At 40.7% G+C, this 22,105-nt stretch overlaps 4 protein-coding genes across 4 annotated transcripts; all 4 read right to left on the reverse strand.

Annotated features, from left to right (window-relative positions):
• Positions 1-208: 208 nt before the first annotated feature.
• Positions 209-2,694, reverse strand: prf1.5 (perforin 1.5). Its single transcript, XM_028414751.1, has 5 exons — positions 2,506-2,694; positions 1,992-2,261; positions 1,584-1,855; positions 1,206-1,347; positions 209-1,104 (listed from the first exon to the last, which is right to left on the reverse strand). The coding sequence occupies exons 2-5, from the start codon at positions 2,253-2,255 to the stop codon at positions 217-219; spliced, it is 1,566 nt and encodes a 521-aa protein (XP_028270552.1). The 5' UTR covers positions 2,256-2,261; positions 2,506-2,694; the 3' UTR covers positions 209-216.
• A 679-nt stretch (positions 2,695-3,373) lies between these two features.
• On the reverse strand, positions 3,374-7,264 carry mpeg1.1 (macrophage expressed 1, tandem duplicate 1). Its single transcript, XM_028414750.1, has 2 exons — positions 6,788-7,264; positions 3,374-5,449 (listed from the first exon to the last, which is right to left on the reverse strand). Exons 1-2 carry the CDS (start codon positions 7,241-7,243, stop codon positions 3,788-3,790), a joined length of 2,118 nt encoding a protein of 705 aa, XP_028270551.1. The 5' UTR covers positions 7,244-7,264; the 3' UTR covers positions 3,374-3,787.
• A 3,817-nt stretch (positions 7,265-11,081) lies between these two features.
• Positions 11,082-13,424, reverse strand: LOC114441165 (macrophage-expressed gene 1 protein-like). Its single transcript, XM_028413957.1, has 2 exons — positions 12,969-13,424; positions 11,082-12,784 (listed from the first exon to the last, which is right to left on the reverse strand). The coding sequence occupies exons 1-2, from the start codon at positions 13,422-13,424 to the stop codon at positions 11,123-11,125; spliced, it is 2,118 nt and encodes a 705-aa protein (XP_028269758.1). The 3' UTR covers positions 11,082-11,122.
• Positions 13,425-18,573: 5,149 nt separating this feature from the next.
• On the reverse strand, positions 18,574-19,332 carry LOC114441186 (histone H1). Its single transcript, XM_028413987.1, has one exon. The coding sequence runs from the start codon at positions 19,242-19,244 to the stop codon at positions 18,672-18,674; it is 573 nt and encodes a 190-aa protein (XP_028269788.1). The 5' UTR covers positions 19,245-19,332; the 3' UTR covers positions 18,574-18,671.
• Positions 19,333-22,105: the final 2,773 nt, after the last annotated feature.

Raw genomic sequence — 22,105 nt, forward strand, 5'->3', positions numbered from 1 at the left:
TGAGCATTTAATACTGAAGTGTTACAAAACATTTACACTAAACACAAACCTTAAACTGCATTGTGAAAAATGGGAAGTATAAAGTTTGTTTGCTATCCAAACTCCTAAATCAAAATGACTAAAATATCAATAAAAAAACATTTGTAGTTCTTCATAAAAACATTTCATTTTTAAAAAACATAAAATCCTAAAATCTACAACTCACACTCTAAAAATCTACTCGGCATTTGGCGAGTATCGCCCACACCTGAACCCTGTCAAATGAGCATCACATTTGATGCTGTAGGTGAAATAAAGAACTCCTTTACGTAGCTGACAGCTCAGAGAATGAGTTCCCCTCTCAGGAAAGATGAGACAAGTCCCTACCATGTCATTGTAAAGTACGTCTCTATCCCAGACTTCAAACCTCAACTCCTGACCCACTTCCACTGAGCCAAAGTTGTAAGTTGCATTCCAGACTGGGTCATTGTTATCCATCACCGTCTCGGTCTCCTCATACATGCCGTTATGGAAGATCTTTATGTAGGCGTCTGTTTTTGTGAAGGTGTCTGCCCTCAGCCCAACAGCTCTGTGGATCTCCAGCCTGAGAGTTCCTCTGCCAGCTCGTAATGGACAGCAGTTGTGGTCCAGGTTTGGAGTTGGGGAGCAGTTCTTAAAACCAAAATGGTCCTCCTGCAGCTGGTTCTCTTTGATATAATTGGTGATGGTGCTCTTCAGATTAGCACTGATCTGTGCATCCTCCACCAAATGATGCAGGGGGAAGATAGCATAAGAAACCACATCAGGATTGCTATGGAGGCTACTCATCCAGCTGTGGTAAGCTTCTGATGGGTTTTGTTGGTAGAGGATGTCAGGGAAGTAGGCCTCACCTCCAATTACCTCAATCTTGTGGGTCATGAAGCCTTGGTAAAAGCCCATGCTCATATTGCCCCTGCGGAGGTCATCACACTTGTTAGAGAAGGATGCATTGGCAGGGAGGAAACCCAAAGCCACACGGAGCTCAGCGTTCAGGCAGTTTTTGATCTGTGACTCCGAGAATCCCTTTAGAGTGGCCAGGCAGGTCCTGAAGGCTGTGATTCGCCTCACCTTACCACCCAGCTGCACCTGCGATACCAATGAATGAAACAATAAGAAAAACCTTTCAAGGTACTCCAGTATAAGAGGCAGGATAATAGGACCCCATGTTTTCAGAAGCTTTCTCTGACCTGGTGTATGTAGTGTGTTCCATAAGTGTCTATCAGTCGTCTGTACAGGGCTTTGTTCTGGCTTGTGTCCAAACTCTGAGGGAGTCTCTTCAAATGCTTGGTGAATTCTGCACTCAGCTGGGGCTGATCAGCCAGCCTGTAGCTACAAAAACAAACCATAACACAAGTGACTATGTAGTTGGACTTTTCTGCAAAAACAATAGCAAAGTTCACAGTGGTTCTCTTGCCTCACTGAACTTGAACTTGTAACTTGTCTGTTAATATTTTGTATAATTTGTAGTTTTCAAAGTATTTTTTCAGAAGCTAAGATTCTATCTCTGAAGCCTCTTTAATGCTGTGATCTCAGTGTGAAGAAAGCTTTGACAAACTCTTCTGTACCTGTAGTAGGTGCAGCTGATGTCATGAATCGCAAAAGTGGCTCTGTCCACACTGTGCTGTGAACGAGCAAATTTGACCAAATCAGAGCGGCTTCCTCCCAGCAATGCCTTTCCAATGTTATCAAGGCTTAAACCCAAATCCCAGTTGTTGTTAACCAGCGAGTTGGAGCTGCGCAGCAGAGAGTCAACAGAGTGGTGGAGGGCGCTAGAAAGCTGCTTACTGCAGCGGCTGAAGGGACGCCAGTCAAGCACAGCTGCCGGGAGCCTCTGAATCTGAGGAGGAGAGAGAGAGAGGAAGGGAGGATGGAAAGGGATGCAGGTGGTGGAAGAAAAGTGTTAAAGGGAGGAATTCGGAGAATGGTGTTTTGACTAAAGGAAGGTGCCCTGAAAAACAATGGCTTGTGTTCACCTGTCCTTGTAAGAAGCGGTTTGGACACAGCGTACAGGTGTGGTTGTCAGCCAGATGAGCTTTGACATTGATCACATACGCTCCTGTTCGACGCATCCGCACCACGTCAAAACCCTCCCCTGCCAGGTTATGGCCCGGCACAAAGGGAGATTTCTCACACTCTGACCCTGTGCCAATCCGACAACCTCGCACTCTGCAGACCTCCAACAAAAACGGTGAAGCCAACATAAACAGAAAAACATTTCTCTGTTGGTATTTTTCCATGGTTACCTAAATGCAACATACAGAGGGTGAGAAAAAAAGAGGCCAAAATTAGATTTTCCACACATACAGTCTGCCAAAGTTGTTTTATTTTCCTTTAAATTCAACCACATCTAAATTATGACAAGTGATGTTTGACATACTATGAATGCAATTGAGCTTCTAATCCTTGTAATCCTGACACAGATGTCATGTCAATGCTTAAAAACAAGCACAACAAAGACATTCACCATAAGAAGACATGCATTCCTACCGTGGGCTGGATTCCTTTGTCCTTTGGTTTGTCTTGGCTCTCTTTTCTTGTTCAAATGTGCTTCTTGATTTTAAATTTTGTACCACCTCCACTGATGATGAGTCTTGATCCTGCTAGAAATGAAATCACGGTTGAGAGAGCTTTGGCTTTGCTGGCAGTCTGTGCTGAAAGCCTGCTGGGTGCACGCTTTTGGTTGGTCCTCCGCCTGAAAAAAAAAAGCCTAAGAAGGGAGTTATACTCGTCTGTGTATCTGCTGCTGCTCGCTCTCTCTCGGTCTCTTTCTCCCATTCTCTTCCTCTCTCTCTTTCTTCCCTAAGGCCTTACTTGTTTCCTCAGCATGAGTGGGTTTGTTTTCATGCTGCGGAATACCTCACTACCCTGTGTGTGTATGTGCGTGCATGTGCATATGCGGGGGAGGGAGTTTTTTTGTAGTCACGAGAGAGAAGATGAATCTCTGAGTGCTCGTTACAGGAAATGGCTGTGTGTGTGTATGTACATGCATGTGTGTGTACAGTACGTGGGTGTGTGTGTGTCTTTATAAGGTCTGAGCTGGCCTGTCTGTGTACAGATAACCTTGACAAAAGCAGGAGGTCAGCTGTGCCATTGTCTGTTTATAGATGTGGGTGGAATACCAGTGGTTTTCTCAGTGAGGTCAGGGAAGATAAAAGTGTCTTTCTGCACTCTTTAATATGAGACAGAGGAGAAATTGCTTTTCAGCATAGATGTCATATTCAGTAGGTGCCTTGTTTGTAGATTTACAAAACTTTTTGTATTGTAACCTCAAAGCAAACTGCACAAGTGTGCTTTTTAGATTCATCACCAAAATGTTTAGACGTATGTGTTACAAAACTCAATATGACACAGTTCATACAGTGTAATGTTTTATTAGTACTTTAAATCAGTTCTTTCTTGTCAATGAATAATATACAGTAAAACATTAAAAAAATCAACATCCTGCTTTTTACAGTATCAATGGTAGGTCCAAAAAGCATACAGAGGTTTTAAAGGAAGGGGTTATACAGTATATAAATTGTGCATCCTGGCCTCAAGAGGGCAGCATTGCTTTACTGTGAAGTTTGACAAATACTTCTGCTTTGTCACAAAAACATCATACCTTTGTCATATGCCCCACTATCATGTGTACAAAAAGCAAAGGTCAATACCTTAGTCATAATGCAGAAAATTACTAAACGGAAGTCCATTTCTACTTCTGTAAAAACACAGGGAAGTGAAAAGAAACATGTCACACCACAGTAGCAGCTGTCTAAATCGTGAGTTTTTCTCAAGCCTCATCATGCTGTGTGTCTCTCTCAATTGCCTCACGTATTTCCTCGTAGCCTGTGCTTCTACCAAACCTAGACAGCCTCCTCCTCTTCTTCACCACAACAACTACGACTATGATCACAACCAGCATCATAGCCATCACTCCAAAGGCAACACCTGCCTTTTCTCCACCAGACATCTGATTTAAGTCTGGGTTAAGGCTTCGTACAATTGCCTGGATTTCTTCTGGTTTGGCAAGTTTCCAGGACTTAGTGTGTCCCACTCTCACCCAGCTATTTTCTCCCTCAGTCATCACCATTACTGTGTTGGTGGCTTGCATGCTGACAAGTGGGGGTTTAGTGAACGGAGGCAGACTGATTGGTTTCAGCTGTCCACCTGTGAACAGTCCAGACTGGACACAGTAGAGAATTTCACAGCCGTCACTGATGGTTGCGAGGTGCTGACTAAACTTTGGAGGGCAGCGGCGTTGGTCCCTTGCCAGTGGGTTGCTTGACTGACAGCTAAAGAGGCCTCCGAATGGCACGGCATATCTGGTGCCCGTCTCGTAGTCATTACTCATACAGATCACTTGGCCGTCTGAGAGAAACTTCACTGGAATGAAGTTTGCAGGGCAGCTTTTGGCTTTAGTGAGGGGGTTTAGCAAAGAGGGAGAATATATGCCTCCAAAAAGATACCCTGAGTTTTCTGGGGCTGCTTTTTGTACTGAGCACCAGTAGGTGTCAATGCGAGCAGAGCGAACATGGTAGGTGTCCTGACACACTCGTCTGTGACAAGTGAACAAGAGCCAACAGTCATAACTTTCCTCGTGACAATCGTATGAATTGTAACCTTGTTGTCTGACTTCTGATCTCAGTAGAGTTTTGGTGTAAGGTGGACGGCAGGAGAAGTCACCTGTGTCTGGGTTTTTTTGGGCCAGGGCAGCACAGAGTGGATCTGCATCTGAGCTGAGTTTAGTACACTCTTGGTAGACACCACCAAAACTAAGATTGGTAGCAGGGCCCTCACAGGAGTTATCGTCAACGTTGGCTTGGAAGTTGAAGTTTTTGGAGTCGATATCAATGCAGCCAGGGCGGGTATTGATCATGTAGTAACGTTCTATGGCCTGACTCAGTGTAAGAGCTACTTTACGGACTGTAGGCTCAGGCAGATCAGGGAAGGTGTTGGGATTTATGAAGGAGTACAGGGGAAATCCTGAACGGTCGATGGCCACCAGGTTATTCCTGGTACTTTCCTGCCACTTCTGCAGAGTGATACCAGGATAAAAAGGCGTGCCGCCTCCATGGCTTTGAGTGAGGGAGTACTGAATGTTGGACTGATATGTTTTAAGTAATGAACTCTGTTGGCTAGTTTGACTGCTTATGTCAAACTTGAGCTTGTCAAAAAAGTTTAGGGCAGCCTGATTTCTGATGGTGGAACTTTGTGACAGGTTATCTGACACATATGAAGAACTTAGGTAGTCTTCCTGCACCAAAGTAGCCCCAGCATCGACACTAGTGACAACATGAGTTCCATAGTCCAGCACCATCTTCTCTGAGAGATAGTCTGCATTCCTCGTCTGGTTGTTTTCAATTGCATTCGCAATTTCTTTGGCTTGCTGAGCAAAGCGTAAATCTAGAGTGAAGTCTGGATAAGCTTTAACAGTGTAGATGTTGTTCCGGACCTTTGGGGAAAAAAAGAAAAAAATATATAATTGTCATGATAGACGTTATATGACACCCAAATTTCTATCCCTTTTTTGTGTGTAAAAGTGATGTCAACTAACTTCTAAGTACTTTTAAACAGATTGGCAGAAAAATGTACAGCAATTACCGTATTTTCCGGACTGTATAGCCTATATATATTATACTCGGGTGCGACTTATATATTAAAATATATAATTTGTTAGCCTTGCGTCCTGACATCCCATTACAAACTTAATTGTAACTGTTCTGTCCCTCTCCTGACGGTTCTCTTCCATCTCCAGCTTGTCCACACTTTGCATTCCGAGCATAGGTGACATGCACGTTCATGGAATGAGTGTGCTTGCAGCTGAGACTCAGAACTCACCTGGCAACAAGGAATTTTATTGTTGGATTGGTCGATATGTCGCTAATTCCAGACAGCTATATGAGCGCACAGTTTTTTTTATAGGACACCAGGGGCAGTCCCTGAGTGCTCACATTCCATTGGTGTTTTACATAGATTTTTTGTCCCTTATCACTTGCTATGGAAAAGGGTTCAACTTAGAGTGCTTTTGGGTTAAATCTTAACTCCTTATAAAGTAGTTGTTCAACTCTGCTGAAATTGACAAATTCCTGAGCCAGCACTGCCAGCTTCCTCTAATCAGTCCTGTAGAACACATAGAAAACAGTTGATGTATCATCTTAACAAGGCTCACCCTTAAGGGGCCTCCTAAAATTATATCTATTCTACTACAGATTATATTCAACATAACCAAGTTTCCTAACATGAATACAAATAACAAACCTACAATAATATCCCTGCAGCACATACACACAACAAAGTGTGTGTGTGTGTGTCTCACTCTCAATGCTTGAGACTTGAGAGACCTGCAGCCGCACCACTTAAGTGAAGAGAAATTCAAGAGGCAACATAACACTGAAAACGTAGTGTTTTACAGAGGCAAACAAACACGCACTGGCATGTTTTACTATATTTATTTCAGGAACCCGACTGTACAATAACCTCTGTAACCTGTGACCCAAAAACCGACAATATTTCAGAGCTCCCCCTAAAGGTCTTAAAGTAGGCTGGTGCTGGTGCGACTAATAGGCCTATATGTTTTTTTTCTTCTTCATTACACATTTTTTTTGCTGGTGTGACTTATACCCTGGTGCGACCTATAGTCCGGAAAATACTGCAATTAATTAGACCAGCAAACTAGCAAAATATATTATGGCAATCAGCATATTTGTGAAATCAGTTTTGCGTTGATTAACAACTAAAACAACTATACATCTTTGAACTGTATAAACTATAAAACTATGGCAAGACTTACCTGCACTCTGGTTGTAGTTGAAGATTCTTTAACCTGATGTGTTTTCATCCTTGTATTTTCAACCGAAAATTTACCATTCAGCACTGTTAGGAAGGATACATCGACATTAATGGATTGAGACGTAGAGCTCTTCTCCTCCAGCCAGGAGCTGATTATCTCTGAGCTGGTCTCCACACCCGTCTCTTTCTGAGGAATGACAAAGACCTCATCTGGGATGAGGTAGAGCCCGTCCTCAGTGGTTTGGCACTGGAAGTAGCTCAGGTTCATGACTCTGCCCATGTCCAGGTTTCGGAGATTGTCCCATCCTCCACCCGGCAGCACCTCCAGGGCTGTGATGGAGAGGTTGGTGGAGGCACGACATTGTCTGAGCCAGTTGGTGGGGCGGCTCACAGGTCCTGAAACACAGACTTGAAACAAAGAGAGAACCAGGAGCAGAAAGGCCTCTGTAACTTCCATAGTGACTGTGACAGAGATGAGGGCTGGAACAGCAGACTTTATAAAGTTTACTTATGCTCCTCCTCAAATGGGAGGGTGTAACTTTCACTTTCATTTCCTCTTTTATATGAAAAAAAAATATAACCCATAAGTACCTTTCTATAGATTTAATATAAACATTTCTGGTAATAAATATGACTGATCTTTAAACTACACTCAAAACAAAAAATATAGGACATATAGTTAAAGTAACTTTAAATAGGATACTCCTTGGTCAGACCTCTTTGTTGCCTGCTTTTCAGAATCAGAATCAGAAATAGCCTACATTATTAATCCCAGGGGGAAATTGCTTGCATTCCAGGAGCTCCAAGCATACTCAGAAACAGGTTAGAAATATAAAATAAGGTAAAATATCAGCATAAAAATAAAAATACAATTCTAAACAATAAGAAACTTTCAAGTTAAATCCAATGCAAGTCAATTTAATTCAATTTGATTTTATCTATATAGCACCTTTTACAATCAAAATTGTCTCTGGGTGCTTTACAGAAACCCAGAGCCTGAACCCCAAACAAGCAGACAGTGGCAACCATATCTAAAACTGCATGTAATGCCTCCGATGCATACGTATTAAATAATAAATCCCAGTATTGATCATGGCGCTACAGTGGCTCGATGTGCACATTAAACACCGGGAGACAGGATGTAGGTCTATTATTCCAGACAGTCATCCACACATTCACAGACAGAATTCACACATACCAGAGGTCAAACAATGGTCAGCACCTGATCTCCTATCTTTTATCATGCTATGAGCGCTTAAACCCAGAGGTTGAGTGGCGCTGTAACACTGCCACAGAAGCACTCCAAGAGTCTTGATGGAATTATATGTTTTATAAACTTTAAAACACACTAGGATTACATGAGAATGTTAAAACAGCATTACTTGAGTATATAAGTAACTAAATGACCACCTAATTCTAAGGTTTTATGTAAATATTAAAGGATTACCATCAATTATTTTCCCTCATTGGATGCTTTTCATTGTGTACTGACACAATATATGTACAATGACTTATACACAACACTACAAAAAATGAAGAAGCAACTTAAACAAAGTGTGTGGGTAGAAAAACAGGAAGTGTATATGTTTTATTTAATAGGTAAGTAGATGTGTAGAGAACTGAAACTAGAGCAGTTAAATTGTTTGTATATGCATGCCGTCACATGAGCTTGACTCACTGGGAATTTCCGAGTCATCTCTCAACCTTCATGTCAGAGTTGAAGTGTGGCACACAAAAGAAGAAACCACGGCTGTCAACAGAAGGGTTCACGTGGTCACTGGATTTCTTCTGACATCTTCGTACATTGCTTTAATCAGTTTGTTCCTGCTTATCTTGCTTCCCCACATTCCACCTCTAACAAAAAAAAAAACAAAGGTTGACACACTGTGTGAATGTTTTCACAACTAAACGAGAAGCCTGATGATTTGGAAAAGTCAGACTCTTACCTGTTCTTTATAAAGAGAAGGGACAGTTAATGCCACTGTGGTTCATTTTCTGTTGATTCAAGACACTGTCTTCTACCAAGAATACAAAACAATACAATACTATAAGCTTGGAGATTTTGCTATTGCAGCAGCAATATACACGCACTCAAGCATACTAAAACATATACCTCTTAGGTAGTAACAGTATAAACATTATTTACAGCAAAATAAAACAGGTACAGAAGCAAAAGTGTGCAATTTGGGATGTAGGTATAAATATACTGTAAGTATAAGTGTGTAAAATCTCCCCTCCCAAAATCAACCAGCCTGTAGATATAAAAACAAACCATAACACAGTGACTATGTAGTCTGGACTTTTCTGAAAAAACAACAAACAGTAAAGTTCACTGTGGTTTTCTTGTGTCACTGAACTTGAACTTGTAACTTGTCTGTTAATATTTTGTATAATTTGTAGTTTTCAAAGTATTTTTCCAGGCGCTAGAAAGCTGCTTACTGCAGCGGCTGAAGGGATGCCAGAGGGAGCCTCTGAATCTGAAGAGGAGAGATAGGAAATGAGGATGTGGAAAGGGATGCAGGTGGTGGAATAAAAGTGTTAAAAGGATGGAATTCAGAGAATGGAGATTTGACTATAGGAAGGTGCCCTGAAAAACAATGGCTTGTGTTCACCTGTCCTTGTAAGAAGCAGTTTGGACACAGCGTACAGGTGTGGTTGTCAGCCAGATGAGCTTTGACATTGATCACATACGCTCCTGTTCCACGTATCTGCACCACATCAAAGAGTAGCAGCACAGAACGCCACAGAAGTTCCTTCCTGCCAGTGGCAATTAGACTGTATAGCTCCTCCCCTTTCTGAATGGGGAAGAGCTAGATGATCATGCCATCATGTCATGTACCAGTGTTATTCCCTCCACTGGTCTCTATTTGTATTTACTTAGCACCTTGGATTTTTATTGACACTCTTGTATTTAATGTTACTTGATACCTTTGGCAAAAGAATTTCCTTTGGGATTATTAAAGTTTTATCTTATCTTATCTTGTTCAAATGTACTTCTTGATTTTAATTTCCTACCACCCCACTGATGATGTGGCTCACTGACAGCGAGTCTTGATCCTGCTAGAAATGAGATCAAGGTTGAGAGAGCTTCGGCTTTGCTGGCAGTCTGGGTGCTCTTTACAGAAAGTGTGTGTGTGTGTGTGAGTAGGATCACAAACATATATGATTGTATATTAGACTTTCATTTTGACACGAAGGGGAGAGAAATTAAAAAAGAGCACTAACAACAAGGATAAAGAAAGACGGTAAATTATTTATAAAGACAAGGACAATCGGTATTTAAAGTTAAACTGAGAATAAGATTTATAGCCGCAGTTGAAAGTGGTAACAAGGTACGTTGTATGTTCACATTTACCGAGTTATATGCTAATTGAGAAAACAGTAACTTCGTGTGAATCGTTTACGTCGTAATGTTATGGTTGTGTATTTTGTATGCAACTCTTACGTTGTTTCATGGCCTGCAAAGAGTTCATTAAAAAGTGTCACTAAACCATCAGTTCTGGCTGTCTTTCAACTGGATGCTACAGTTTGTGTATGTACATGCATGTGTGTGTACAGTACGTGGGTGTGTGTGTCTTTATAAGGTCTGAGCTGGCCTGTCTGTGTACAGATAACCTTGACAAAAGCAGGAGGTCAGCTGTGCCATTGTCTGTTTATAGATGTGGGTGGAATTCCAGTGGTTTTCTCAGTGAGGTCAGGGAAGATAAAAGTGTCTTTCTGCACTCTTTAATATGAGACAGAGGGGAAATTGCTTTTCAGCATATATATAATATTCAGTAGGTGCCTTGTTTGTAGATTTACAAAAATTTTTGTAGTGTTGATTTTTGCATTTTGTCACTAACCTCAAAGCAAACTGAGCGTGCTTTTAAGATTAAGCACTAAAATGGTTACACACATAGGTGTCACAAAACTCAATCTGACACAGTTCATACAGTGTACTTTTTTTATTAGTACTAACATTAAATCAGCTGTTTCTTGTCAGTGTCAGTAGAATAAAAAAAGCATACAGAGTTGTTAAAGGAAGGGGTTATACAGTACACAGTACACGAAACATGCATCTTGGCCTCAAGAGGGCAGCATTGCTTCACTGTGAAGTTTGACAAATACTTCTGCTTTGTCACAAAAACATCAATGATTTTGAAATCATACCTTAGTCATATGCCCCACTATCATGTGTACAAAAAGCAAAGGTCACTACACTAGTCTTAATGCAGAAAATGACTAAACAGAAGCCCTTTTTCCACAGATTTCCCAAATTTTCCACAGCTGTAAAACAGGACAAGTGAAAGGAAATATGTCACACCACAGTAGCAGCTGTCTAAATCGTGAGATTTTCTCAAGCCTCATCATGCTGTGTGTCTCTCTCAATTGCCTCACGTATTTCCTCGTAGCCTGGGCTTCTACTAAACCTAGACAGCCTCCTCCTCTTCTTCACCACAACAACTACGACTATGATCAGAACCAGCATTATAGCCATCACTCCAAAGGCGACACCTGCCTTTTCTCCACCAGACATCTGATTTAAGTCTGGGTTAAGGCTTCGTACAATTGCCTGGATTTCTTCTGGTTTGGCAAGTTTCCAGGACTTAGTGTGTCCCACTCTCACCCAGCTATTTTCTCCCTCAGTCATCACCATTACTGTGTTGTCGGCTTGCATGCTGACAAGTGGGGGTTTAGTGAACGGAGGCAGACTGATTGGTTTCAGCTGTCCACCTGTGAACAGTCCAGACTGGACACAGTAGAGAATTTCACAGCCGTCACTGATGGTTGCGAGGTGCTGACTAAACTTTGGAGGGCAGCGGCGTTGGTCCCTTGCCAGTGGGTTGCTTGACTGACAGCTAAAGAGGCCTCCGAATGGCACGGCATATCTGGTGCCCGTCTCGTAGTCATTACTCATACAGATCACTTGGCCGTCTGAGAGAAACTTCACTGGAATGAAGTTTGCAGGGCAGCTTTTGGCTTTAGTGAGGGGGTTTATCAAAGAAGGAGAATATATGCCTCCAAACAGATACCCTGAGTTTTCTGGGGCTGTTTTTTGTACTGAGCACCAGTAGGTGTCAATGCGAGCAGAGCGAACATGGTAGGTGTCCTGACACACTTGTCTGTGACAAGTGAACCAGAGCCAACAGGAATAACTTTCCTCCTGACAATCGTATGAATTGTAACCTTGTTGTCTGACTTCTGATCTCAGTAGAGTTTTGGTGTAAGGTGGACGGCAGGAGAAGTCACCTGTGTCTGGGTTTTTCTGGGCCAGGGCAGCACAGAGTGGATCTGCATCTGAGCTGAGTGTAGTACACTCTTGGTAGACACCACCAAAACTAAGATTGGTAGCAGGGCCCTCACAGGAGTTATCGTCAACGTTGGCTTGGAAGTTGAAGTTTTTGGAGTAGATATCAATGCAGCCAGGGCGGGTATTGATCCTGTAGTAACGTTCTATGGCCTGACTCAGTGTAAGAGCTACTTTACGGACTGTAGGCTCAGGCAGATCAGGGAAGGTGTTGGGATTTATGAAGGAGTACAGGGGAAATCCTGAACGGTCGATGGCCACCAGGTTATTCCTGGTACTTTCCTGCCACTTCTGCAGAGTGATACCAGGATAAAAAGGCGTGCCGCCTCCATGGCTTTGAGTGAGGGAGTACTGAATGTTGGACTGATATGTTTTAAGTAATGAACTCTGTTGGCTAGTTTGACTGCTTATGTCAAACTTGAGCTTGTCAAAAAAGTTTAGGGCAGCCTGATTTCTGATGGTGGAACTTTGTGACAGGTTATCTGACACATATGAAGAACTTAGGTAGTCTTCCTGCACCAAAGTAGCCCCAGCATCGACACTAGTGACAACATGAGTTCCATAGTCCAGCACCATCTTCTCTGAGAGATAGTCTGCATTCCTCATCTGGTTGTTTTCAATTGCATTCGCAATTTCTTTGGCTTGCTGAGCAAAGCGTAAATCTAGAGTGAAGTCTGGGTAAGCTTTAACAGTGTAGATGTTGTTCCGGACCTTTGAAAAAAAAGGAAAACACACACACACACACAGTTATAAGACATCCCATTTTCTATCCCTTTTTGTGGGTAAAAGTGACTGCAACTATTATCAACATATTTTTGTGAAATTAGTTTTGCTTTGATCAAAAAACAACTATATGTCTTTGAACCGTATACATCAAAACTATGGCAAGACTTACCTGCACTCTAGTTGTAGTTGAAGATTCCTTCACCTGATGTGTTTTCATCCTTGTATTTTCAGCCGAAAATTTACCATTCAGCACTGTTAGGAAGGATACATCATCATTAATTGATTGAGACTTAGAGCTCTTCTCCTCCAGCCAGGAGCTGATTATCTCTGAGCTGGTCTCCACGCCTGTCTCTTTCTGAGGAATGACAAAGACCTCATTTGGGATGAGGTAGAGCCCATCCTCAGTGGTTTGGCACTGGAAGTAGCTCAGGTTCATGACTCTGCCCATGTCCATGTTTTGGAGATTGTCCCATCCTCCACCCGGCAGCACCTCCAGGGCTGTGATGGAGAGGTTGGTGGAGGCACGACATTGTCTGAGCCAGTTGGTGGGGCGGCTCACAGGTCCTGAAACACAGACTTCAAACAAAAAGAGAACCAGGAGGAGAAAGGCCTCTGTAACTTCCATAGTGACTGTGTTAGAGATGAGGGCTGGAACAGCAGACTTTATAAAATTTACTTATGCTCCTCCTCATTTATCAAATGACAAATGGGAGGGTGTAACTTTCATGTTCATTTCCTCTATTTACCTTTTACATGAAAAATAACCCATCATTACCTTTCTATAGATTAAATATAAATAGTTCTGGTGATAAACAAGGTTCCTACGCAGTATTGAAAAGTAGGCTATGGAATTTAGGAAAACACTACAAAAAATTATGGAAAAGGGAAATTAGGGTATGGAGAAATAATTGTGTTTCCAGACCTTTGCCGCTACATTATAAATGCAGCTCAACTTTCAGACATATAGACCAATGGAATTCGTTGAATTTTGCCAATGGCTATGCAGGGAGAGAAACCGTGTTCTGAGAGATGAACATTATGCAAATGAGGAGGAACACTGTTTTGACTGTTCGCGAAAGAATCCATCCTCTTTTTTAGAGATCATCAGGTGTGATCCACTTTTACTTCATTGGTACGAAAATTATTATAAATTCATGCCAGGCTATATAATTTGTCTTAGTAGTAGTAATAGTTCGTCTGTGCCAGCGGACCTTTGTGTGTGTGTATGTGTGTCCGTGTCTGTGCGCATTGGGGCAACTCCACTGTGCGCGATACAGAGACCAGAGAATTGTAAACCCAGGGACCGTAGAGACGGGGGTTTGCAAACACTGCTTGTGGTGACGTTAAATTGATGTTAGATTGAACTTAAAGGTAGGGTAGGAGTTTTCATTCTGATGCACTTTTTGTTAAATTAGTGTAACTTCTCCTTACAATCCAATAGCAACCAATTAGTTTGGCAGTTTTGCATTAAAACAAAGAATATTAATCATCTGTGGAAGCTATAAAACGGTAAAAACATCAGCCAATCCTCCGGGTGGACCCTGCGTGGAGTATTGGCTGGTTGTCATTGTCTTCCTGCTCTGTGCGCACCAGAGAGGTACGTGCATGATGGCCGAAGTCACAGCTCGTCCTCAGGTAATGCGCGTCCATGTGATTGGGAGGCGTGGCTTCGGGGTGGGCTTCGAGAGAAAGGGGAATGTGTTTACTTTTGAATTCTGGCTGACTCTCGCTGAGTTTTCAAAATCTCCTACCCTACCTTTAACCAAGAAAAGTTGGGAGGAAGCTATTGTTTACGTAAAGTTACACCAGATGGTATTATTTGGCTGGTGATAAGTTGTTTTGCCATATCTGAATGGACATAAAGAGAAGGGATACAGGCTGGAATCAGATCTGATTCCAGAATCGGAAAATAAGCATTTGCTTCAGGTAAAATAGGTGTTTAACAACCTGTTAAAATCCACCAGAATGCAAGAAATGGCATGTACTTCATTAAAAAAATTTCTGGGGGCAGACCCCCAGACCCTCGCATAATAATAATGATAATCATCATAATAATTTGTCTTTAATGCTTCTGAAGCCCATGTTCGGACATGAAGATACGTAGGTCTACCTATTTACCCAGCTATGTTATAGTTTGACAGTTCATTTGAACAAATCAACTGGTTTATAATCTCAGTAGAGCAGAGAAAGTGACATTGCCCTGCTGGCATGTAAAATCGGCGAAGAGTAGAGTCCCATTCACCACCAAGTTCCATACAGTTCAGAAAAATAATATTTCTGTTTATTTTGCAAAGTTGCATTCAGTAAATATACTCTACTCATCTGGTACTTCATACTTCACACTCTCAGTGATCTCGTTGGACTGCTACTTCATGTACGTTAGATCAACATAGTATGTCACTCGACAATGGGTAAATGTAAGTTTACCCATTTCTCATGTTAGTGAATGTTCTATTACTTATACATTCTTTCCTGCATCTCTTGACATGTAGACACTAAATATTTGAGCTACAGTGGAACTCATACAGGGCCTTAGTAAGCCTGTGTGTGCACTTCACTTCACATTTTCACACATAGTGTGTCTGTGTGAGGATGTGCATATATCAGGGTGGGATTTTGAGTAATGTAGCCTATTTGTAGTTAGGGTTATTACAAAAGACAGGGCACTGATACACGTTTTAGGCCCAGCTAAATATAATATGCATTTTGGTGATATGCCACAATATGAACATGTTTCCAAAATCTGAGAATTTGAGTATGGAAAAACTCTCGAATTTTACATTTGAAAATGTGTAGGAACCCAGAATAAATATGACTAAACTTTAAACTACACTTAAAACAAAAATATAGGACATATAGTTCAAGTGACTTTAAATAGGAGATTCCCCAGTCAGATCCCCTTGTTGTCTGCTTTTCAATTCAATTTAGTTTAATTCAATTTTATTTATATAGCACCTTTTACAATCAAAATTGTCTCTGGGTGCTTTACAGAAACACAGAGCCTGAACCCCAAACAAGCCGACAGTGGCAACCATATCTAAAACTGTGTGTAATGTGGCTGCAGTGCTGTTGGCAAAGCAATCATGCATGGTGCTAAAGGGAGCTGTGATGGGATTGCATCTCTAAATCTCTCCACAGATATTCTCAGAGAACTGTCTGCTATAGACAGCTAAGACTTTTTGCTGTGTGTTGTCAGGTCTGTTAGAGTTAGTTCAAAAGCTATAAGTGAGTGATCTGAAAGGGGAGGGTTCTGGGGGGCAACTAACAGGTTCTCAGTGTTTAAGCTGTAGGTGAGAACCAGATCGAGGATGAGATTATGACAGTGTTTGGGTTCATTTACTATCTTAGAGAAACCTATTGAATCTAAGAATGAGTTAAATGCTGTCTAAAGAGTTGACGTCTATATGAATGTTAAAGTCGCCCACTATAATGGCTTTATCTGTACTGAGAACTAAACTAGATAAAAAATGTGAAAACTAGAGCAGGAACTCTGACAAAGCAGCAGCAGGTGGGTAAACAATGAATGCTTTTCATTGTTTACCGGCACAACATACGTGCAATGGCTTATTTCAAGCGTGGTTCATAATAGGTGTAGACAACACTACCTATTTTAAAAAACAAAATGGACAAGCAAGTCAAATAAACTGTGCCTGGGTGGAAAGAAAGAAAGAATGGCACCTCATGTTTAAATTAACAGGTAGCCTAGTATATCTATGAAAGGGATCTGTACACAGGTGTGTGCATCTCTCAACTGTCATGTCTGAGTTTAAGTTGCTTCTCCATTTTTTTGTAGTGTTGTCTATACGCCTTTGTATGTATTGTGTCAGTACACAATGAAAAGCAGACAACCAAGGGGTCAACTCCTGTACTATATGTTTAACCCTTGTGCAACGTTTGCAAACACTACCCTTTCATGTTGTTCGGGACAAAAACGTCTTTAACAGTTTTAAAAATATATCAAATAAATATTTTAATTAACTTCAGTTCTAATCAAAAGTAGTGAAAAAATCATTTTCCCCCAGGATTTTAACCCTTTAATCACCAATTTTATAAGCGGTGGTGCTGAAAATTGGAAAAAAACACACTAAATGGCTCATTTTTAATAGAAAAGGTAAATGTGGACTGGATTTTTTAACCTTTATTACAGTCTTGGTCATGACAAACATGAGTAACAACATTGACTTTATTGCATTATTAGTTTTTGCACAGCACTGGATTTTTAATTTTTTTCTCCTTTACGTGTTATTCGTGGCCATTTTTGTCCCATAGACTTCCATTATAACCACATGTTTTGACTGCACGGCCATGGCACTACATAATCATGCATTCTTGGTTGTTGGTGATTTACCCTGTTGGTAGGAGGTAAAATTTGTGATTTTTACAGTTAACAACTTAATGACCCTATTAACCCTTTACCTGCAGGCCTGTGCCCACACATATTGAGGTTTATTTTGCAGAGCAAGCAAAAAAAACTGTTTTTTTTAAGGATTGATAACATTTGCATAACAAGTATGCAAAGTCAGAGGTCTATGCAGTTTCCCTATTGTGGGACAAGTAAAGGTTCTTCTTAATCTTAGAATTTGTGTGTAATGGTGCGTAAAAGCGCTTCCTGGGCACCCTCCAACTTTCTTTGAATCTAACAGGTGTCTTTAGCTAAGCTGCCACTGTGAAAAAGAACAAAGCAAAATACCGGGTACTGTGTAATAGAGACCTATACATTTAACTATTGACAGTGTTTAAAGTCTTACCTGTTTTTTAGTTAAAACAAAATACACCAAGCGCTCTGTAAATTAAAAATATTTTTTATTATTTTCAACAATTGCAGTTCAATCCATTAAAGACTGAAAGTAGGAGAGAGGAGGTGTAAAGCAGTAAAGTTCAGTATTTTCTTTTTTGGTCAAAACACTTCCCCCACTGTCCTTGTTAATAATAATAATAGATCCGGCCACTAGATGGCAATACAAAACCGTTCAGTTGACGAGCGCAGCAACAACAATAAGTTATGTGTGCTGTTTGTGAATGTAAAATAGTTAAAAAAACTTTACCTAAAAATATAAAATTAAGCGCAAAACATTTATTTTTTATCACCTGTATGTTAACTCGTGAACCCTTTTCTATGTGATGTGCAGTAAATTAATCCAGACTTTACTAATACCTCTGTTCAGTACTGAAACTTTTCTCCATCTAGAGGGAAGGGCAAACACGGTAAGAACGTTTTGTCAAGCCCAATTTTTACCAAGGGAAGTTTTCTGCCAATTATGTTCCCCCTGGTCCCGCACATAGGCCTATTAAGGTTTATTTTGGAGAGCAAGCAAAACAAAACATAAAATCATCGATCACTTCCAAAGAAACCCCCTTTTTAAGTATTGATAACATTTGCAAAAAAAGTATGCAAGGTCAGAAGTCTATGCAGTTTCCCCATTGCGGGACAAGTAAAGGTTCTTAATCTTAATCTTAGAATTCGGTGTGTAATGGTGCGTAAAAGCGCTTCCTGCGCGCCCACCAACTTTCTTTGAATCTAACAGGTGTCTTTAGCTGAGCTGCCACTGTGAAAAAGAACAAAGCAAAACACCCAGTACTGTGTAACTGATACATATACATTTAACTATTAACAGTGTTTAAAGTCTTACCTGTTTTTTAGTTTTAAAAAAAACACGCCACGCGCTCTGTAAATTAAAATATTTTTTTATTATTTTCAACAATTGCAGTTCAATCCATTAAAGACTGAAAGTAGGAGAGAGGAGGTGTAAAGCAGTAAAGTTCAGTATTTTCTACTATAGAAAAACAAAACTAGCTAAAGCAAACTCAGGATGAGTTTAGTGCAGGACAGTCATTTAAATGCACAGATGCTCCATTGAGACGCTTTTAGTGTTCATTTCTTGGCAGCAGCCTTGGGGGCCTTAGGAGCCTTAGGAGCCTTAGCGACCTTGGCCTTCTTAGGGCTCTTAGGCTTCTTGGCTTTCTTTGGCTTCTTAGCGGCAGCGGGCTTCTTGGCTGCGGCAGGTTTCTTGGCTTTCTTAGGACTCTTTGCCTTCTTTTTCTTTGGGGACTTCTTGGCACCTGCTGCTTTCTTGGCGGTGGCCTTCTTGGCCTTCTTCGCCTTTGGCTTCTTCTTCTTCACCACCTTCTTCTTTGGCTTTTTGGGTGTTTTGCTGAGCTTGAAGGAACCCGATGCCCCCTTGCCTTTGGTCTGGACCAGAGCTTTCTTGGCCACCAAGCGTTTGATGGCAGCGGCAATCCTGACTTTGTTCTTCACCACATCATATCCTCCGGCCTTCAGAGCTTTCTTTAGAGCAGCGAGGGAAATGCCACCACGGGCCCCGGAAGCGGTCACAGCCTTCAGTATCAGGGTTGACACAGTGGGACCAGCTTTCTTCTTCTTGGCTGCCTTTGCAGGAGGCTTGGCTGGAGCTGCCGGCGGCAAAGGTACTGCAGGAGAGGACATTGTAAGTTCTGTAATACCAGGATCCGGTCAGTGAGGGTCAGTGCTGGAAGAGGACAGAGTAGTACCTCGGGTGGCCCCCGTTTGGAGGGTCAGGCTTTATGAAGCCTACATGAGAACCATGGAGACTCAGCCCCGCCGCCGCAGCGCGCCTCTTCTCTCCCTCTCAAACTTGATAAACTTTGTGTTTTCTCCACTTGAATTATTCTGTAAAAATCTTGCGTGAATAATTATACATTCACATAAAAATCAGCTCATAAAAACCGGGACAATCTCACCTGCCTGCGTCTCTGTTTTTTACTCTAGAATCGTTATAATTCCCCGCAATTCTGAACGTTATTACAATCTGGCAGTGACAGAGTGAAATTTAAGATGTGTGTTTTGAACACTTTAGCAATGATAAATACTCCCAAGAATCAATTATATGCTTTTATAATTAAATATACCTTATCACAGTAATGTGTCGAATATACTGACCACAACAGTTTGTTCTATTTTCGTGTTTTTTGCTCAATAAATTCATTTTAAGCTGACCAAAGAAACACAGCTGACTTTAGGGGTCGCCATTTAAGCGCTTAAGCACAGACAGAAACCCTTAAAACGCAGCAGATAGGACGGTTCAGATGAAAGGACAAAGAATAAACAACAGAAATGTAACTTTTATTTTATTAACGTGTTATATAAAGAGAATAAAAGCTGCTGTATGTCTCCACTGTGTGTGGAAAAAGATGGAACGAAGCCAGGAACAAGTGTTATCAGCCTGTCAGGAGGGCGGCCAGAAAAACGGCTTTAAGATTAATTTCCCGGGTTTTTGTGTAATAATCAGTGAGGGATGTGTGCACATTATGTTTTTAAAGTGTCTGTTTATGGTTTTATAACCTCGTGTTTTTCAGTTTTACAAAGATATTACTTCACAAACAACTTTGCATATCCATTATGGGCTTCTGTCCTATAATTAACTCTATCAATAAACTTACTGCCTGACATTTAATGACATTTACAAAGATGACATTCTGACAGAATGGTCTTATTTTAAAGTTTCAAATTTATATTTACAGTTTCTGTAGTGACCCTTAAATAATCATTGTTTTATATATGATAATTTTTATAATTTAAAATCCTCCAGGCTGTAAAATGTAGAGCACATTAATTAATTCACTGGATGTTAAAAATCAGACTTTGAAGAACATATTTACAGTTAAATTTCACCAACATCCTGCCTATTGTTTGGTATGCTTGTAAGTTTTGGCATACTGATGTTTTGGCCTGTACTGAACAGACTGTATCTCTGTCTCTCCTTAGTATTTTCTCTTGCTATATTTTTTTCTTTACTATATGAGATAATATGTGTGTGTTTGTGTGTGTGTGTGTGTGTGTGTGACAGAGAAGATTGGCAAATGTAGTCCCACCTTCTGTTGTGCTCTGATAGCGCCTCCTCCAATTCATGTAAATGTTCTTTACAAACAAGCAGAGGGAGAAAGTTTTGTTTGTTAAAACAGCTGAGTGGAAAACAGAATGAAACAAACGGGTTACATCAGAGCATAATGTAACTGGCTTAATCTGTTGGAACTTGGACTAAGGTGTTTCAGATTTGTTTTGTTTTACTTCATTTAGCTTGTTTGATGAAAAACTACTGAAAAGAATTTGCAGTTAGTGAATTTGCATTCAGAATCCTTGTAGTCTGAAGTTGGAGGCACACCAGGCTCATGTGCCTCCTCAAATCTTCCATAGAGGATGTAAAATGTGGATTAAAGGATTAAATCACCAGCATTCAGCCTGTCTAACAGAACCACTGTGATACAACTGAGGCAAGTAAGGCCTTATCCTTATTTTGTGGTCGTCAGTGTGGTCACTTTATCTGCATTCAATTAAAAAAACAGAAGAACTGGTATTAACTTGAGAAAGGTTGAGTGTAAGCACTGTACTGCTTTCTGTATCATTCATGGACCTTAATTACTGTGAAACAACTTTACAATTAAAAATATGTGTAATATTAATATAGTAATGAATTATAATAATCAAATGGTCATCAGAATACGGTTTGTTCTGTTATGTACAGTTTGCATCTGAAATGTTGCTCGTCCTATCTAGCAAGCTGCATACTGTATTTAGCAGCAGCCAGCTGAATGCAAATCACTGTTAGCTTGTAGCATTGTAGCAGGCTTGATCAAAAGAACAGATGCTTATTAGTAGACAGACAGACAGACCCCTCTGTATGTAACAGGATTACACCATGTGTAACGCACAGTGTGCGCACAACAATGTATTTATTTTTTTCAGTATTGTAGTCAGTAGCCATGTCTGGAAACTTTTATTATTATTCTGGTTTCTGGAAACATCCGTTTAAAAACTTTGACCTCTTAGTGTGTGAGTTATTTATTTATTTACCCATTTTACTCAGAGTATAAAATGGGTTATAAGATAAGATAATTTAAGATAAAATAATCCTTTTTTAGTCCCCCACAGGGGAAATTCATATTCACAAGAGGATTAGATTAAGGTCAGCAAACAAATAATAATAATAAAGTCATCAATGCATCCGAGGTTACATTAGTTTGTGATGTATGACCCTTTTTCCTCTTTTTCTTTTTGACTGACTTAATTTAATCCTCTTTATATCCTTAAAGGTCAGGAGCTTAATTTTCTTCTTTTTTTAACTATCAAAACCTAAAATTCTGTCAACACTAACGGAAAAACAGAATAGATATAAGATTGAACAATAGACCCATTTTTGTGTTACAATGTAAATCCTTGTGATTTACCTCCCAGTGTGAGTAAAGTGTGATGTGAAAGGGTCCCATCAGGAGGCTGCTGCAGGGCGGAAGGAGGTGGGGGGTTTACAGGATCGGTACTGTTGCATTGCT

This window comes from Parambassis ranga, chromosome 9, assembly GCF_900634625.1.
Source record: "Parambassis ranga chromosome 9, fParRan2.1, whole genome shotgun sequence".
Taxonomy (NCBI): Eukaryota; Metazoa; Chordata; class Actinopteri; family Ambassidae; genus Parambassis; species Parambassis ranga.

What these genes read in the sequence shown, in the direction of transcription:
- LOC114441165 (XM_028413957.1), bottom strand. Translation starts at nt 13,424, where the DNA reads ATGGAAGTTACAGAGGCCTTTCTCCTCCTGGTTCTCTTTTTGTTTGAA. An exon ending in CAACTACAACTAGAGTGCAG is followed by an intron (nt 12,785 to 12,968) that starts GTAAGTCTTGCC and finishes TTTTTTTCAAAG; the next exon opens with GTCCGGAACAACATCTACAC.
- LOC114441186 (XM_028413987.1), bottom strand. Translation starts at nt 19,244, where the DNA reads ATGTCCTCTCCTGCAGTACCTTTGCCGCCGGCAGCTCCAGCCAAGCCT.
- mpeg1.1 (XM_028414750.1), bottom strand. Translation starts at nt 7,243, where the DNA reads ATGGAAGTTACAGAGGCCTTTCTGCTCCTGGTTCTCTCTTTGTTTCAA. An exon ending in CAACTACAACCAGAGTGCAG is followed by an intron (nt 5,450 to 6,787) that starts GTAAGTCTTGCC and finishes TTTTCCCCAAAG; the next exon opens with GTCCGGAACAACATCTACAC.
- prf1.5 (XM_028414751.1), bottom strand. Translation starts at nt 2,255, where the DNA reads ATGGAAAAATACCAACAGAGAAATGTTTTTCTGTTTATGTTGGCTTCA. An exon ending in ATCAGCTGCACCTACTACAG is followed by an intron (nt 1,348 to 1,583) that starts GTACAGAAGAGT and finishes TTGTTTTTGTAG; the next exon opens with CTACAGGCTGGCTGATCAGC. An exon ending in GAACACACTACATACACCAG is followed by an intron (nt 1,105 to 1,205) that starts GTCAGAGAAAGC and finishes TTGGTATCGCAG; the next exon opens with GTGCAGCTGGGTGGTAAGGT.